Source organism: Lepisma saccharinum, chromosome 17 (genome assembly GCF_977018435.1).
Source record: "Lepisma saccharinum chromosome 17, izLepSacc3.1, whole genome shotgun sequence".
NCBI classification, from domain to species: domain Eukaryota; kingdom Metazoa; phylum Arthropoda; class Insecta; order Zygentoma; family Lepismatidae; genus Lepisma; species Lepisma saccharinum.
In genome coordinates this window covers 9813299-9831846 of record NC_139245.1, presented here as the reverse complement: position 1 = coordinate 9831846, position 18548 = coordinate 9813299, and the positions used below count along the sequence as shown (strand labels likewise).

The 18548-nt window shown below is 38.6% G+C and overlaps 1 protein-coding gene across 1 annotated transcript in view; it reads left to right on the top strand.

The window, feature by feature from the left end:
- Positions 1–18548, top strand: part of LOC146001781 (calcium and integrin-binding family member 2-like) — a 40391-nt gene that overhangs the window by 7935 nt on the left and 13908 nt on the right. Inside the window, exons 2-3 of the mRNA XM_083139502.1 lie at positions 6565–6667; positions 9595–9756. Of these exons, the coding sequence (XP_082995628.1) occupies positions 6565–6667; positions 9595–9756 (265 nt within the window). The remainder of the gene's footprint in view (positions 1–6564; positions 6668–9594; positions 9757–18548) is intronic.

The window sequence follows — 18548 nt, the reverse complement described above, 5'->3', positions numbered from 1 at the left end:
CATGTCCGCCATCTTGAATTCAACTTCAGAATTTCAAATGGGAAGGGGGTGATATGATATATCAAATCAGGCTAGAATTTCTCGAGAAATGCATTGGTGTAGGTTTTTTTGATGTATCTTTAACCAGTAAAAAGTTATGACTGAATTCTTGAACCAATTTGCTCCTTTTCGAGGTGTTGGAAAAATGCCTTAAAATTTGTTTAGCGCATCGGTAATGCATCGAGATCAAAGTGATGTCTAGGGAGATAAGTTCGCATGCCATTGCACACGATTTTAATCGGATACATCCATGAAGAGCTGCGCATTATGAATGGTTGTCGCGAACAATTTACAGTGTGACGCTTACATTAAATGAAAAGTCATTCACAGTGACAAAGCTAATGTTTATGTTCATAAGGAAGTTCATAAACAGAATATTCGACACTTGTCATCTGATAACTAACTTTGGACAGAAACTGTCTCACAACCTTCCCATAGTGTTCTGGTGTTCCTCCCTGCTGAAAAAAGAACTATGTAGAAAGTGCCTTCTTCCGTAAGCAAGGATAAAAAACCTGTTCATTTAACAAATCCAAGTAGCCTAAGCATTTAAGGCTCCGTCGATGGAAAGTGGACTAACCAATCTTGTTCCACACAGCATGCCACACCATTAACTTACCAGCACGCGGGTAGCGTCAATGTGGTTCCCCCTTGGCCTGATAACGATTTGGTCATCGCCATTTCCATGTTGCGCGCTGCAGTGGCCTTGTACCGAGGGTGTTAAGTGACTTTTTGAGCCACCCTGTATAAAGCTTTTCCTGCTCCCCTAAAAATAGGCAATAGTTAGGCTGGATAGTTCGATGAACTAACCGATCTCTAACTAGCTTGTTCTATCCACTTGTAATTTTTACGTATTGTGAGATAAGCTAGTGAAATAATTGTGGCTTACAAAATAATCAATAGGCTTTTTTCTAACGGTGAAGCAGATTGTGTCCGTCGTACAGTCACGGACACAACCTCCTTCACTTTCATTGGGAGCATTGCGATCCAGAAGTGTCAGTAACTGTACGTACGTAACAAGGCAGAGTCAATTTCACAAAAGTAGGCTGCTGCGCAGAACTGTACTACCGCCACACGGTGGCGTCCACAGAGACTTAATTTCGGCTGAGCTGAAGAAAGAAAGAAATACATTCAGGTGGATTCCTATGTGCTCGTTACTGCTGAGATAATCTCTCATTCTCTACTTCTGTATAACTTTTCATTCTTTTCATATTTCTTCTCTTTTTCTCTATCTACTTATTTTTCTCCCTCTTTTTAGGGACCACTCGTCGCCTTATAATCAAAGGGAGGCACTTAGTGGTTCGGATTCCACTTCAAACTGTAGGTCAAGTCCAGATTAGCCTCACTGCGCATAAAGTGGACCAACTCAATCAATCAATCAATCAATCCCTCCTTTCATTTTCTCTTTTTCTTTCCCCATTACTCGCTTTCCTCTCTCTCTCTCTCTCTCTCTCTCTCTCTCTCTCTTCATTCCTCCCTTTATTTGCCTATCTCTTTCTGTGATCCTCTATTCCTTTCTATCACTTTTCATTCAGATCATTATCTCATACTCTATCTCTCTCTGTGTTTCTATGTGTTTCTCTTTTCTTCTTTTATCTTTCTCTTTCTTACATCATTCAAAATGGTGTCCCAATAACGTGCCACTTCAAGGAAAACGCTTGAACTTAAAATCAAAAGAGAATAAAGTGGTTAGTGGCCCGTCGAGTGATCACGATTGTGGAGTCCCGAATGATGCTCAGTTAGATGTGAAGAAGCGTATGCAAGAGGCGAAGAAAAGGGTTCGAGAAGAAGAGTCCCGAATGATGCTCAGTTAGATGTGAAGAAGCGTATGCAAGAGGCGAAGAAAAGTGTTCGAGAAGAAGAGTCCCGAATGATGCTCAGTTAGATGTGAAGAAGCGTATGCAAGAGGCGAAGAAAAGGGTTCGAGAAGAAGAGTCCCGAATGATGCTCAGTTAGATGTGAAGAAGCGTATGCAAGAGGCGAAGAAAAGGGTTCGAGAAGAAGAGTCCCGAATGATGCTCAGTTAGATGTGAAGAAGCGTATGCAAGAGGCGAAGAAAAGGGTTCGAGAAGAAGAGTCCCGAATGATGCTCAGTTAGATGTGAAGAAGCGTATGCAAGAGGCGAAGAAAAGTGTTCGAGAAGAAGAGTCCCGAATGATGCTCAGTTAGATGTGAAGAAGCGTATGCAAGAGGCGAAGAAAGGGTTCGAGAGGAAGACACGCCAATTACCAAGATTTACAACGATACTCTAGGCAACCTACACGACAAAGGTTAGGTTAGGTTAGAACTGACAACTAAAAAATCGAAAAAAAGACGAAAAGATAAAACAAAAGAAAAAATGTGGACGACAGCTTAACCACAGCTGATTTTAAACACGCCAAAATAGCTATATATGCATTATATAGTAATTTTGCCAGTCCAAAGCGTGGATAAAGTGTGATGGAAATCAGCAAAACCATCAAATGGTACGTTTTTTCGCATCGCAAATGTTTTTAGACTTATTAGAAGACCCTTCGCAGGTAGCCGGTCAGGTGGTAGGTACGTTTTGTCGCTGGTACGTTCGGTCGCGTATTCATACAAAATACATATATTCTCTTTCTCTCCATCTCTCTATTTTTCCTCATTCTTTCTACTGCCTAACTTCTCGGTAGCTCGGTAGGCCAGCTCGTTTCGTATTCGACTTTCGATCTCGCCACATACGTTCTCATAACAACATGGGCATGGATGTTCATTGTGAGTGTCCCTTCGTCAATTTCATCTAGTTATCACCCATCCTCATTGTCGCGATTAGCCAAAGTTGGAGAAACACTAACAAACTAACACAAATGAACAAAAGAGTTTAATCTATGTTTATATATGTTTCTCTGTCTCTATCGTATCCCAAATTCTGAAAATTTCTCATACGAATGTCGGTCAAGAATTCATGATTCTCGCTCACAATGTGGCAACGTTCACCAAGCAGTGTTGTCTAGTCTAATAAACCACGAACTTCCTTTCAAGGAAAAATATGTAATCACTGGCCTTTACAGCATGTCATTGATGTAATGTGTGTATTACAAAGACGGATTTCAGAGAAGAATCTAGGTAGAAATCCTGTCGTGAGCAAAGATTTGGCAACACTGAAAATGTTGCTAGACGCCTAATTACATTTTCCTGACTGTAGCCGCTACGCACTGGTCACAATAAATTATCCTAAAGAAACGTTAAGAACACTGCCCTGTACTTATTTTGGGTCTCAGTCACAAGTATTCTCTCTCGCAGCCGTTCATTCCAAATTAGAAAAGACGTAACAACATTATTATTTTTATAGTCAGGAACAGAACTAAAACGTTAATCAAATCTTATTAAAATTAAATTACCAAAGGGAAAAGAGGAATTAGCTTAAAAAAATTATAGAACCAAATCAGAATTTCATGTTTTTGTGCTCTAGTATTTGTACCAAATTATATGTCACCATGACTTTTGAAAATTCCAAAAATTGAAATGATTACACTGGTCAACAAATTTTAACTTTTTTTTTGCGACATGGATGAAAATTCACTTTTCTTTATCAATCCATTATGCTGAACACGAAACTGACAATGAAAATGCCACTCGACTTCCGGTTTAAGAATTATACGAGGTATTGTCTAAAAGTCGGGTTTCCCAATGTTGTAACGTAGTGAAATGACGTATGCTTGATGTGCATGTGACTTTTACGTTTGAACTGTATTATGCGAACAGTACAAAACGTGGGTACATTTCCATTTGCCTTTTCCAAGTAAATTCATGAATCAAAGTTTTTACATTAATCACAAAACAAATATTTTCTAGTATACTACTGTATGGTGTGTTCTTTACTACTTACGTGGGATTAAATCCGCTTCCTCTTTGCTTCCCTCTTGTGGTGAAGTTCAGGATCATCCCTGGTTACTGTCCAGCAATAGTCGGCAAGCATTCCTCTACTCCATTTCCCTTGGTATCTTTTATCCATTACAGATATTTGTTGGTGGAAATGCTCACTGTGTTCATCACTTACCTCCCCACAACTTTTCGGGAAGAAATTGAGATGAGAGTAGGAAATGCAATTTAAGGAACATATTGCAACCTATTTTTTGATACGATGAAACAAAATTATTTACAAGTTTTTCATAGTCTTCAGCGCGTTTGTTTCCCAAAAAATTGTTGGAAACTTCTCCGAAAGAACTCCATGTACGTTTCTCAACATCACTTAGCAGGCGTTCGAAGATCTCGTCGTGGTGAAGTTGACGAATTTGAGGGCCCACAAAAATTCCTTCCTTGATCTTCTGTTCACTGACTTTTGGAAATTTGTTAAGTAGATATTTGAATACCAAAGAGTATCGATCCAACTTTTTGACAAAGTTTTTGATCAGTCCAAGCTTTATATGAAGTGCAGGAAGTATAATATTTTCAGATTCAACGAAAGGTTCATTATGTACATTCATATTTCCAGTTTCCATACTTTGACGTAATGGCCAATCCTTTTTAATAAAATGAGAAGCTCTGTCTCTGCTATTCCATTCGCAGAGGAAACAGCAATATTTGGTATAGCCTTGTTGGAGTTCAGTTAAAATAGCAATGACTTTCAAATCTGCACATATTTTCCATAGGTATGTACCTAGTTATTGTATTTAATTGATTGAAGGAGGAATTTTAGGCTATCATACGATTCTTTCTTTTACACAGAATAACCAATAAGGATTGACGTCAATTGATTGTTGTTATGAAGCAGTACAGCTTTTAGACTTTATACCGATGCATCTATGAACAACCGCCACTCTTCGCAGATGTGCATAATGCCCATAGCCCCCAATAAACCATTAATATCACTGCAGTATATCAGATCTCCTTCGGTAGAAAAGTATTTTTCCAACATTTTTTGACCGTCACGATAAAATGACACCTTCACATTACTAGCCAGAAAATTCCATTGTTGAACTCTGGAGGGTAATAGCTCTGCCTTGGCTAACCTTGTGCTGTTCTGTAAGTTTAACATCACCTGCAAAGTGCGGATCTGTAGATGTGGAAGGTTGTGGATCGTATAGTTCGTCTTGTGAGTCTACGGAATAAGATTCAGGGGGTGTTGGAACAGGTAGTTCATTACTATGCGCCACAGGACGAGAAGCAGAACAAATATTTGGAAATACAATTGTCTTCTTTTTATGTAGTATTGGACATACGTTGTATTGATGGGACCATACAAAAAAATAAACAATCGTCTGTATGATTAGTGGGCTCCAGCCGAATCATGGGAATAGCAAATGACATCAATGGTCTTCTGTGATTCATCCAGTCCAGCAGATTCGTGTAGCAGGTCTTAGAACGGAAATGTTGAGCCCAAGTCTTATCTTCATCTCCGAATTTGCAGTATTTACCGAAATATAGATCGTAGGCTGTTCTTACAGCAGGGGTAATATTTCTCCGCTGTCCAGAAAACACAATTTGACCACAAACATAACAGACATTGTTAGCATTGATAATGCATTTACGTGGCATTTTTTAACACCACTCAGCAATTTAATTAAATGTCAAACTTACCAGAAACGGACCACGTAATGCGCAAACACGATCTTCGATAAATGCACACACTCTACCTAGTTTTATAAAGCCACAATCACGTCTGCACAAATTAACACCTCACAAAACAATGGATAAAGAGGTTTTGTGGCTGATCTTGAACAGTTCCCCCTTTCCTTACAACAAATAAAAAAATAAGATAAGAAAAGAAAAACTCAATATTTACTTCTTACAGCTATGCAATACCATATATATAGGGAACTTCTCCAAATCAAAAATGCCATGTAAATCAATTATAATTAGTCAATTGCGATTTTTAACTACAGTTTCGTATTTAGGAGACCAATATTGACTAGAAATTGTATATATCACTCATGTCGCATTTTGGCTGTTGACCAGTGTTACTTGGAAAGTAACACAATGTAAATTTCATGATTAAAATACCACCCTTTAACTTTCAGGAATTTTATTGAATGAGGTGTTTAGAAGTGAATTGCGAAACATAATAATTATGCATTTCAGGATATTAAATAAAGTGATATGAAAAAGAAGGTTCAAGGACCTCCACGATGGCGCAGTGGTAGCGTCTTCGGCTTGTATTCAAGGGGTCCCGGGTTCAATACCCGGTGGAGGCACATAGTGGTTCGGATCCCACTTTAAACTGTAGGTCCAGTCCCGATTCGCCTTACTGTGCATATAGTGGACTTAAAACACTAAATCAACCAACCAAATCAAATCAAAGAAGAAGGTTCTTAGTATAAATTGGCAAATTGTTATTATTAGTTTATAATCACTTCTACTTAAAAATTATATTTTACTGAATTGGTATATTATTTCTCCAATTTAATATTGTATCAATTTTATACAAAAAAATTCTGGTGACGTCAATGGTCTCTCCCCCGGTTAATATTGATATGTGTAAACTAGTTTTCACTTATTACAATGAAGTTGTAATTGAAAAATCTATCTCCTTCCATTTTCTGTGTAATGGGAATTCACTTTCCTTTCCAGAATATATGACAGATTCCGTGAGATTCACCCAACATGTATAGACAGGGATAGAGGTGCAAGATTTCCATTGGAGTACGTAATTCCTCAATTTCCGGAGTTCAACGTAAGTAAAGGAAACAAACCATAAAGCTCTCTTTAAATGGAAGAATTTCGTTTCAGTATGTTTGCTACCTAAATACAAATTTCCTACAGCACGGAAGCATAACAATAAACACAACATTCCGGTTAGAAGTTGCGATTACGAATATGTATATTGAGTTACGTCTCAGCTTTATAATCCAAATTAATGAAGACAAATGAATAATATTTTCCAAAGTACGTATTTGCAATTGTGTTTATAAAGATGGCTGTTCTAGTACAGACACTATTCATAACGGTAAATAATGGGACTTGAAATGGTTTAATTATGATATTTTAAAGCAGTTTCGTTCACTGGCTGATTATATTCGTTAATTGTTGACGTATTCAGTTGCGAAACCACAGGGGGAGGGGCGTTGCCCCCCAACCTTGGAAGGAAATCAATTCTATGGGCGAGGGGGGCAAACATTGAAGTATGAAGAAAGCAAGACTAGTAGAATCTAAGAGTTGCAGGACAAAAGGATACTCAAGATGGAATTAGTTTTCACGTATTTCTTGCATTTTTTCTTCCAGACGTCCAAGGGCAACTGCAGTGGGGGCACAGAGGGGCAATTGCGGCCCTCGATTACAAATATTATACAAATAAAAATACATTTCGTAAAATGTTCTTGCTCGCTTCTCTCGCCTCACATCGTGATGATAGCTCCCAAACATCTCTTGAATGTGTGTCATGACAAGAGCCCGGATTTCTATGCAAAATGCATGTTTCATGTAGCATGCAAAAACTTATGGAAAATATTTTTTCTTTTAGACGAACTTGTAAAGAGTCTTTTGAGAAATATTTTGAGTGAATTTTGTTTTTCATGCATATTTCTTCAACTTTGCATTATAAGGCATATTTCGAATTTTATTGCTACATACTAGCATATTTCATAGTCTATCAAGAGAAAATAGCGTTGAGTTTGTTACCCACAATCGTTGGTAAATTCACTTTCGACTGCACGGCGATAACCGAATGGCGAACATACCAATTTAATATACAATATACACTATAATTTTTAAAGTTTTTTTCAGCATTTTATGTAGCACTTTTTAAACAACAGCGATCTAGCACCTTCTGATGCTTTTACAACTGTCAACTAGCGCGAAGCCTTTCTCGCGACTTGGCAACTATGTGGAAAGGGTTTCTGCTGTCAGTATCAAAGGAGTTCAAGAATGTGTAAGTGTTATTTTGTGTTCTGTTAAACATGCCACCTGAAAAATCAAGTAAGGCGGTATTGTTGCGTAAATACGTACAAGAATTTGGAAGTAGTGTATTTACAGAAAATGGGTCAGTTTTGTTCTGTGTGGTGTGCGAAAAAAGAGTTTCAGCAGAGAAGAAATTTCAAGTTACTCAACATGTCAATACAGCAAGACACAGGGAAGCCCTTCAAAGAAGATCGCGCAGTAAACAACAACTGCTTACTACAGCGTCCACTAATTCAACATCTGAATGCACAGTAAGTGATACATTCTATGTAGATCTGTGTTCTGCGTTTGTGAGTGCTAATATTCCTTTGTGGAAACTGAGCAATGCCTATCTACGAGGTTTCCTTGAAAAGTACACGGGAAAGAAGGTGCCAGATGAATCAACGCTACGTAAAAACTATGTGCCTGTTTGTTTTAGTGAGGTCATGGGAGAAATTCGTGAAGCGTTGAAGCACGAGAAAGTATGGGTGTCTATCGATGAGACTATTGACGCGGCAGGACGTTGTGTTTGCAATGCTGTTGTTGGTGCAATGAAGGCGAGTGGTAAACCCTACTTACTGAATATCGAGGTGATTGAGAAAGTGAATCATTCCACAATTGCCAAATTCTTTAACGATTCGTTAACTTTGTTGTGGCCAGATCACATCCAGTATGACAATGCGTTACTGTTTGTTACTGACGCGGCCCCGTACATTGTCAAAGCAGCATCTGGTTTGAAAGTGTTGTATCCTAAATTAGTCCATCTGACTTGTCTTGCACACTGTCTTCATCACGTAGCAGAAATAATCATATACCAATACCTGGAAGTTGACGCACTTGTATCAAATGTAAAGAAAGTATTTGTGAAAGCTCCTTCGCGAGTACGTCTCTTTCGCGAACTGGAGAAAAATGTTCCGTTACCTCCGCAACCGGTATTAACACGATGGGGCTCGTGGCTAGAAGCTGTGTCGTATTATGCAGAAAATGTCAATGAAGTGAAGACGATCGTAGACTCACTAAAACCAGAAGATGCAGCCGCTATTTGTGTGTCACAGAAATGTTTCTCTAGAAGTGGCATTGAGAACGAAATTAAGTACATACACAACCACTTCTCGAGTATACCTGCAACTATTACACAGTTAGAGTCCCGTAATAATCCTTTGCAGCATTCACTGTCCTTGTTGGGCGAAGTATCGCAAAATTTGTCCAGTGAAACTCACGGTGTCGTCAAAATAGCGTCAGAAAAACGTCGCCAAGTATTAGACAAATCGCGGGTACATTGTGACATTGCAAATGTACTGAATGGTGAAAATGTGGACTTGGAAGAGGACCTAACACAGGAGGAAGTTTGGTGTTTCTCACATGCACCAGTGACTTCTGCTGATGTAGAAAGGAACATCTCACTGATAAACGCAGAGGGTTTACAGAAGAAAATCTAAGGAAGACGTTCATAGTTCATTGCAACAGATGTCATTAAGGTAAGATGTTTGGAAAAAAAATTGTTCATGCATATCTTAGTGCATATTTTTTATATTTTTCGTGCATATTTGCATGCATATTTTGCTGTTTGTTTGGACATGGAAATCCGGGCTCTAGTCATGACACTTCAACTCGGAAAAGTGTGTGTACCTTTATGGGACATTCTGTATATAGCCAACATATTGCATATCTTCCATGTAAACTTGCATTTTGGGAATCCACTTTGAAAGTGACATTTGTTCGCAGCACAATCCATTCCGAGAACAGATCTTCCGAGTGTTCTCATCGCAACAAGACGGATGTCTCTCTTTCCACGACATTCTGGACCTGTGTTCAGCGCTGGGAGAAGACGCGCCAGTCGAAACTAAGGCAGGATGGGCCTTCAGGATATTTGGTAAGCACTCATGCGTCTGTATATAGGGGGTCTACCAGTCAAGAAAGTCAAGAAATCTACAGGTAAGTTAAGAAAAAGTCAAGAAATTATGCTTGTGGTCAAGGTTTTTTTTATATATATATAGTATAGTGAATATACAATGTTATATACCTGTACTGGGATTTGCTAAAAATGAATATTGAAATCTAAAATTGTATTGTGGATGAGATTTATTCACTTTGTTTCTTAAGAATTGCATGCTTTTATGCGTGAAGTTTTCTAAAAATATTAAAGGGATGTGGCCATTCCCCTTCTGGGATGAAGTCTGAAGCAACAGGAAACAAGATTTTTATTAATCATGGTTTTATTTATTTATTTATTTATATATTTATTTAATTGAAACACAACAGGCGCATGACCAATTACAGTGTTCAATATGGGATGACGCCATTACATAAACAAGAACATAACTAAGAAAATTAACAAGAAATATGAATGACGCAATTTACATTTTACATTTAAAAACAATTGTGAGAAGAAATTAATTATTAGATTATAGAAGCAAGGGGAACACAGAGACAATACAATAATAAATGAAGCTAAACTGTTGGATATAACCTTACAAGCTGAATGAAAACCAAAATTCAATGAACAAAACAAAACAAAACAAAACATACAGAAATTCAGCGAATAGATCTTATGTTACAATTACGTTTAAATAGGTCTACGCTTGGATTATTCTTAGAAACTGAATTAAATAACTTGCACATTCTCCTCATGGGTTCAGCTTCGGTCATTTTGGTTCTTCCAAGGGGGATTTGAAAGAGATCAGTTCTGGGCCTTAACATACAGTTTGGCACATAAAAATTTAAATTCGACAACAGATTAAAATAATCTATTTTACCATTGATAAGCTTGGAGAGAAAAGTTATTTGACTTGTTTGCCTCCTTTCGTCGAGTGACGGAATATTAAAGATTTCGCGTAATATGTTGCTAGGAGTGAGTTTTGGATATGTACCATCAAGTTTAAATAGTAGATATCTGAGAAATTTATTTTGAAGCTTTTCTAATTTTTCGATATCTTTCTTGCATTGCGGGTTCCAAACAAGAGAAGCATATTCGAGTTTAGATCTGACGAGCGTATAATATAGCAAGATAAATGTTTCCTTTTTTCTAAATTGATTACCCATTCTCATTACAAATCCCAAATTTCTGTGAGCTTCGCTTAAAATGCGGGCAATATGTGATTGGAATGTTAACTTTTGGTCAAAAGTGACCCCTAGGTCGGTAACTATATTCTCACTTTGTACTAACACAGTAGAAATAGTGTATGAATGTTGAATAGGGTGTCTGTTGTGGGTGAATGATACAAGTTTACATTTCTTTAGGTTTAGGCTGACTTTATTAATTTCACACCACTGAAGCAAGTTATTCAGCTCTTCATGTAATATTGTACAGTCATCAGCGTTTTCGATATTTTTATATATTTTAACATCATCAGCAAAGATTAATGTCTCAGATTTTGTAAGTAGTTCAGGCAAATCGTTTATAAAAAATAAATATAGCAACGGACCGAGGTTCCGACATTTCAGGATCTGCCGGTTGCGGCGCCTGTTGTGTGGATGGCTTTCAAAGATTTTTGTGTCCCATATCTTCAAGTAAAAATGTATTTTAATATTTAGCTAGTACACCCAAATGAGTAATTATTATATTAAACGATAAGACGTGTAAGAATGACTATAAAATTGAATTGAATTGATTTTATTGTTGGGCGAGGTTCAGCTGTTGCTGGTAAATAAGACACTGGGCCACTCTTGGCGCCATCCCTGCGATCTACACATCATCGCTTCTGATTTCCAAAAACATGAGCTGATGGACTTTTCGGATAAAGTTTTCCTTACAACACAGCGCTCTCAGCAGTTGTATGTGAGAATTCTGCTCCATCTGTCGGAAAGAAATTAAGAACGTTACAATTTATATACTCAAGTGAACAATTGAAGTGAAAACTACTTTTTCATATAAGGTAGGTGAGCCAAGGTAGCCCGTGTTCCCCCTCAGGTCCAACATGCAGAAAAGGAACTGTCCCGGGCTGCCAGCAGCCATTTTCTTTAGGTTATTGTGGAACACCTGGCGTGGCGTCGTAGGGACTGTGCTGACCACTCCTCCACGAAGGTCGGCTATTTGTCGGGTGCCGTGCTGTTAGCGAACGTGCTCATATCGAACACGTGCTCTTAGTGAACACAGTTACGGAAGGATTTGCAGGTGCGTGCTGCTAGCGAACACGCAAACTTGTCCTGTCTTATTTGTCCTTGAAACTGGTCAGCATGCAAGTGTTGCCACTGATAAGCCAACATGCGTGGAGAAACACCTCTTTCGTTGGTGCCTTTTGACCTGACCTCACCCACACCTGTACATTCTTCAATCGACTGTGAAATCAGCAAGATGAGTGAAATAGAATTCATTAAAACGAAGAACGGGAATTTGTGTTTGGTTTACGATGGGTACCAGTATCGAGAAGAAGGAGAAAGGCGTGGTGACATGGCTATGTACGAAAGAGAAGAAAATGAAGTGTAAAAGGTCACTGAAGAGAAAAGACGGAGTTCTGCTTGAGGAAAGTTTAAAAGTACATTCGCACGAACCAAATATTGCTGAAATGGAAGGTAGTGATTTCTGCCACTACAGTGTTAAGCAGTTCGATTGACTGACGTAACGTCATTAGTGACGCTAGGTTAGGTTAGGTTAGGCTGGGTTGGGTTGGGCAAAGAAGGAGTGTTGTGGTACTAATTCAACCGAAATAGAAGTGAAGAAAAGAGCTGGACATTGTAGGAAACGGGCGAGAGGTTATTTCTGTTCCTGTTAATACGATCTTCCAAGAAGAATTTAAGGTACGTTTACGTCAGTGGACACGGCACCAATATTTATTATTGGGCTTGCGTACGTGTTTTACGCAAACCCTAGTTTATATTATTCTTTGTAGCTGATCATTGGTGATTCATTCATTTATTGTACGTATAATACATAAAATATAATGTATCTTACAGGAGCTCGAGAATCGTGTCTACGGCTTCGTAACGGAAATCCCCCAGCTGATTTTAAGGAAGATGAAATACATCAATATTTTAACAAAAACTTTCATGTAGTTAACCTAAATTGTTGAGAATCCTTCATTTACCTAATTTCAAACACAAAATAATTATAAGGTATCACTGGCAGCACTTGCATGTTGACCACTTTCAAGAACAAACAAGACAGGGCAAGTTTGTGTGTTCGCTAACAGCACGCACCTGCAAATCCTTTCCTTCCGGTGTTCGCTAAGAGCACGTTCGCTACTAGCACGGATTTGTCGGCATATCAATAATCAAAAGTTTGACACCACCAATTTTCTCTAATAAGATGTAGAAACGTGAATCAACATGAATAAATATGTATTCTTGAGCGCAAACATAATTTTCTAAGCCAACCAAGCCGTGGGCCTCCTTGGGAACAGATGTAACAGTTTTGTAATAATCTTTTTTAAAAAGTTACAAGAAATGTTATGAAATATCCATTTGGTACACGTTGTTAATTAGTTATAGGAGTTATTTCTTTTAATTTCAGAAATTGATCTCTCATTAGAGATTTGTAAATTGCCCCAGAAGCTTAACTAGGGCCACCATTGGTTCACCTACATTATTATGTTTTATTTTCAGTACTACTTTTCCGAAGATATTTCGGGGGGGGGAATGAATCCCATAAACCTCCACTTTCATGCCGTGCTACCCTCCATTCAGAAATGGTCAGATTAAGGGGGGGGGGCGAGATAGCTCACTTCCAGCTATCTCAAAGTAAATACAAATCGTCAATTAATGTAAGGCAGTTTTCAGACCAAAGCGACAAACGAGCCAGTCAACAGCATTGTTTCACACTGTAACGGCATGGCAAGCTCCACAAGCCTGCGCTCGATTGGTAAATTCCTCAAGCGTCACGTGTCAGGCGTCGCTTCGGTGTGAAATCTCACTACGACTAACTAGCGATCACCCCAAGAGACGACATTGAAAAGTTAAAGGTTCAGGAATGTTAAAACAAATTCAATTCAAACAAATCCAGAAAATCAGCAAGTGTAAATGGGTTCTAGACCATAAAGAACATTTTAATGTGTGAAATATTTCAATTCGGTCCAGTAACCTTTTCCCCGGATCAATTAAATACGGTTCAGAAGCCTTTTCCCCTGATCAATTAAATGCGGTCCAGGAACGTTTTCCCCGGATCAATTAAATACGGTTCAGAAGCCTTTTCCCCGGATCAATTAAATACGGTTCAGAAGCCTTTCCCCGGATCAATTAAATACGGTTCAGAAGCCTTTTCCCCGGATCAATTAAATACGGTTCAGAAGCCTTTTCCCCGGATCAATTAAATGCGGTCCAGGAACGTTTTCCCCGGATCAATTAAATACGGTTCAGAAGCCTTTTCCCCGGATCAATTAAATACGGTTCAGAAGCCTTTTCCCCGGATCAATTAAATACGGTTCAGAAGCCTTTTCCCCTGATCAATTAAATGCGGTCCAGGAACGTTTTCCCCGGATCAATTAAATACGGTTCAGAAGCCTTTTCCCCGGATCAATTAAATACGGTTCAGAAGCCTTTTCCCCGGATCAATTAAATACGGTTCAGAAGCCTTTGCCCCGGATCAATTAAATACGGTTCAGAAGCCTTTGCCCCGGATCAATTAAATACGGTTCAGAAGCCTTTTCCCCGGATCAATTAAATACGGTTCAGAAGCCTTTTCCCCTGATCAATTAAATACGGTTCAGAAGCCTTTCCCCCGGATCAATTAAATACGGTTCAGAAGCCTTTTCCCCGGATCAATTAAATACGGTTCAGAAGCCTTTTCCCCGGATCAATTAAATACGGTTCAGAAGCCTTTTCCCCTGATCAATTAAATGCGGTCCAGGAACGTTTTCCCCGGATCAATTAAATACGGTTCAGAAGCCTTTTCCCCGGATCAATTAAATACGGTTCAGAAGCCTTTTCCCCGGATCAATTAAATACGGTTCAGAAGCCTTTGCCCCGGATCAATTAAATACGGTTCAGAAGCCTTTTCCCCGGATCAATTAAATACGGTTCAGAAGCCTTTTCCCCGGATCAATTAAATACGGTTCAGAAGCCTTTGCCCCGGATCAATTAAATACGGTTCAGAAGCCTTTGCCCCGGATCAATTAAATGCGGTCCAGGAACGTTTTCCCCGGATCAATTAAATACGGTTCAGAAGCCTTTTCCCCGGATCAATTAAATACGGTTCAGAAGCCTTTGCCCCGGATCAATTAAATACGGTTCAGAAGCCTTTGCCCCGGATCAATTAAATACGGTTCAGAAGCCTTTTCCCCGGATCAATTAAATACGGTTCAGAAGCCTTTGCCCCGGATCAATTAAATACAGTCCGGAGCCTTTTTTCCGGATCAGTTTAAATATGGTCCAAGTTTCGTATTGAAACGAAACAATACGCAACTTGAACCAAATGCAACTTGTGCGAGAAAAAAGGTTCAAGTCCTATTGCGGAACCAATAGAACCCATTAGAATTTATGGGTTCTTGGACCTTAAACAACCCTGTTGAAAAGTTCGATGGAGCAAATAGGCGTTGATACGACAATGATCAAGGCAATTGTATTTCGTTGTACTTATTCAATCGTCTAAGTCATAATTCACCATTCACATCCTTATCGTCGCGATAAACCTACAGTAGGGATATCCGAACGGATCTGGATCCGGGTCCAAAAGTTCCGGATCCGAGAGTTTCGTATCTCAATCCCATTATAATATTACCACACCTTAAAAGGTATTATGATCTTCGATTACAAAGAAATTTTTCATTAGTTAGTCCTACAAGATTTTTTTCAAGTGTTGTGCCTAAAATACTTTGCTACGCATCGGCTAACACACTCGTGCACAAAAATAATCTTACTTGTTTAACATAAAATGTCAGAGGTGATTCTGTAAATTCCATTGAAACGAATATGTATTCATTCGAATGTATTGGAATTGGAAACACACATAAATGTGAGACATTCCATTCCAGGATGAAACCTTTAACACATTTAACAAGATAGAAATGTCATACAAAAATTATGCAATTGTTCTACAGTTACAGTTTTAAAAATTAAAATAAAACATTATAATATATGCAGTGTTATATAATTAATTACAAAGTGTAAGGCTAACAAGGGAGGTTATCTAAGTGTCTCCCTCCGATTTCCATGAAACTTGGCAATTGTATAGAGGGCCCCAAAGGAAGAAATACTTTTTTTTTTTTTTACTAAAAATTGTTCTAGGGGGCAACCCCCCTCAAATGGTAAGATGAGGACAAATTGATGTGGGGATCTGACCCCTATTTCCCCCTCCGATTTCCATGAAATTTGGCGGGTGTATAGAGGCGCCCAAAGGAAGAAATACGTGTTTTTTTTTGTTTCAGCTAAAAAACTGTTATAGGGGGCAACCCCCCCCCCCAAATGTCAAGATGAGAACAAATTGAAATGAGGATCTAGCCCCTGTGCCCCCCCCCCCCCGATTTCTATGAAACTTGGCAGGTGTATAAAGGGGCCAAAGGAAGAAATAGGTGTTTTTTGTTTCAGCTAAAAGACTCTTTTAGGGAGCAAACTCCCCTCAAATGTCAAAATGAGGACAAATTGAAGTGGGCATTTGACCCCTGTGTCCCCCTCCGATTTTCATGAAACTTGGCAGGTGTATAAAGGGGCACCAAAGGAAGACATACGTGTTTTTTTGCTTCGGCTTTAAAACTGTTTTAGGGGACAGAACCCGCCTCAAATGTCAAGGTGAGGACAAATTGACGTGGGGATCTGACCGCTGTGTCCCCCTCCGATTTCCATGAAATTTGGCAATTGTATAGAGGGACCCTATGCTCCCTGTTTCTTCCTATGCCATATTTACGTGGTTTCGGGGTCAGATCCCCACTTCAATTTCTCCTCATCTTGACATTTTAGCGGAAGGGGGGGGGGGGGTGCCTCCTAAAACCGTTTTTTAGCTCAAACACATAAACATGTACTTCTTCCTTTGGGCCCTTTATACACCTGCCAAGTTTCATGGAAATCGGAGGGGGACACTTAGATAACCTCCCTTGTAAGTGTATTAATTACAAATCGTGCACGCGCGCGCGCACACACACACTATATATATACAGTGGCGTACACAAGGGGGGGTTACGGGGTTTAACCCCCCTCCCCTTGAGCTTGTGAAATATTATGAAAAATGCTGTGGAAAAAAATTAAATGGCCAATTTATCACAGTCAAAGATCTGGGACAATACTATTACTACTTCTACTACTACTACTACTAATAATAATAATAATTTGAATTATTATTTCCATCAGCATGAAAAAAGCACAGCATTCCAAACACACGCGTCTTTAAGAGTGATGCCTTGAAAATAAACACGAGTTCTTGAAAATAAAATATGAGGGTAACTATGATTTAAAAGAGAAGAAAAATGTTTTGTATCGCAGTTGCAACAATGAATACACTGGCGTATGCAGGATTTTTTTTTTGGGAGGGGCTGGAATAGTAAATATGGACACATGGCTTCGTTTTGGAGGGCAGGATGCATAATAAAATATTTCGTATTTTTGGAGCTTTTCAGTCTATTAAAATTGTATTCAAAGTAAAAAATGGTAATCGGGACTCACTTGAAAAGAGGTTTCGCATTTTCACATTTTGATCTTTTAAAGTTCTTAACGGATTTTTATTTGAAAATTCTGATTTTCTCAAAATTTCGGTAGGGTCTGGAACACCATCGGCCATCCCTCTACGTACGCCAGTGTTCAACGAACATGTATTTTTTTTTGTGTGTGAACAATGAGAATTAACAAAATAAAGTTATTGGTACGTTGTAAGAGGCTAATGTATAGACAAAGGCTAGGCGGACAAGAATACAGTCACCAGTTCAGTTCGCCTTTCCATTGTATAGTTTACCGCAGCACGTTTGAATGTCTCTCTTTAAAATGTCTCACCTTGTTCACTAGACAATTATTCAAACGACAATAAGCTTAACTATTGTAAAATGTTTTGTTGGTAAGAACAGCAAGACAATCCAGATGTGAATTATCGGGGACGTTTATTTGGGGAAGAAGCCGGAAAAATTCCAACCAATTTCGGGAATCGAATCCAGATCTCCCGCGTGATTCTCAGACGCTCTACCGACCAGACCACCGCAGCTCTTTGGATGAGTTCCATACTTTGATTATTTAAATTTATTTTAATATATTTTCTTGTTTTCATGGATTTTCGTCATCCTTAAAATGTCTCACCTCGTTGACCAGACAATTATTTCGTAACAAAGAAACAAAAAAATACTCTCAGAATTTGATAGAAATCGAATAACTAGAAAGTAATTTCGTTCTATTGTTTTCATAAATACTATATTTATGTAGATCTCTACTACTTAATAGTGGTAGTGGTATTACGTATTAGTAGTATTGTTAGTAGTAATTCAGCTAATTAATTAATTATAAGTATTGTTAATTAATTGTGATTATTATTTAATTAAAGTATAATAAAACAATGGTAATGTGAATTTAGAGAAAGTTTTAGAAATAACCCCCCCCCCCTTGATGAAATCCTGCGTACGCTACTGTATATATATATTAGGAGGTAACAATATGTTATAAACACATTCTTACTTTCCAAAGAAGCGCTCATGTGGGATGGCCAAACGATCCGAAAGTTCTGGATCCGGATCCGAAAAATTTTAGGATCCGGATCCTGATCTGGCCATCCCTAATCTACAGAAGCGACAATAATACAAACAACCTGTCGGTCCAGTTGTTCCAGTCAAGACTAG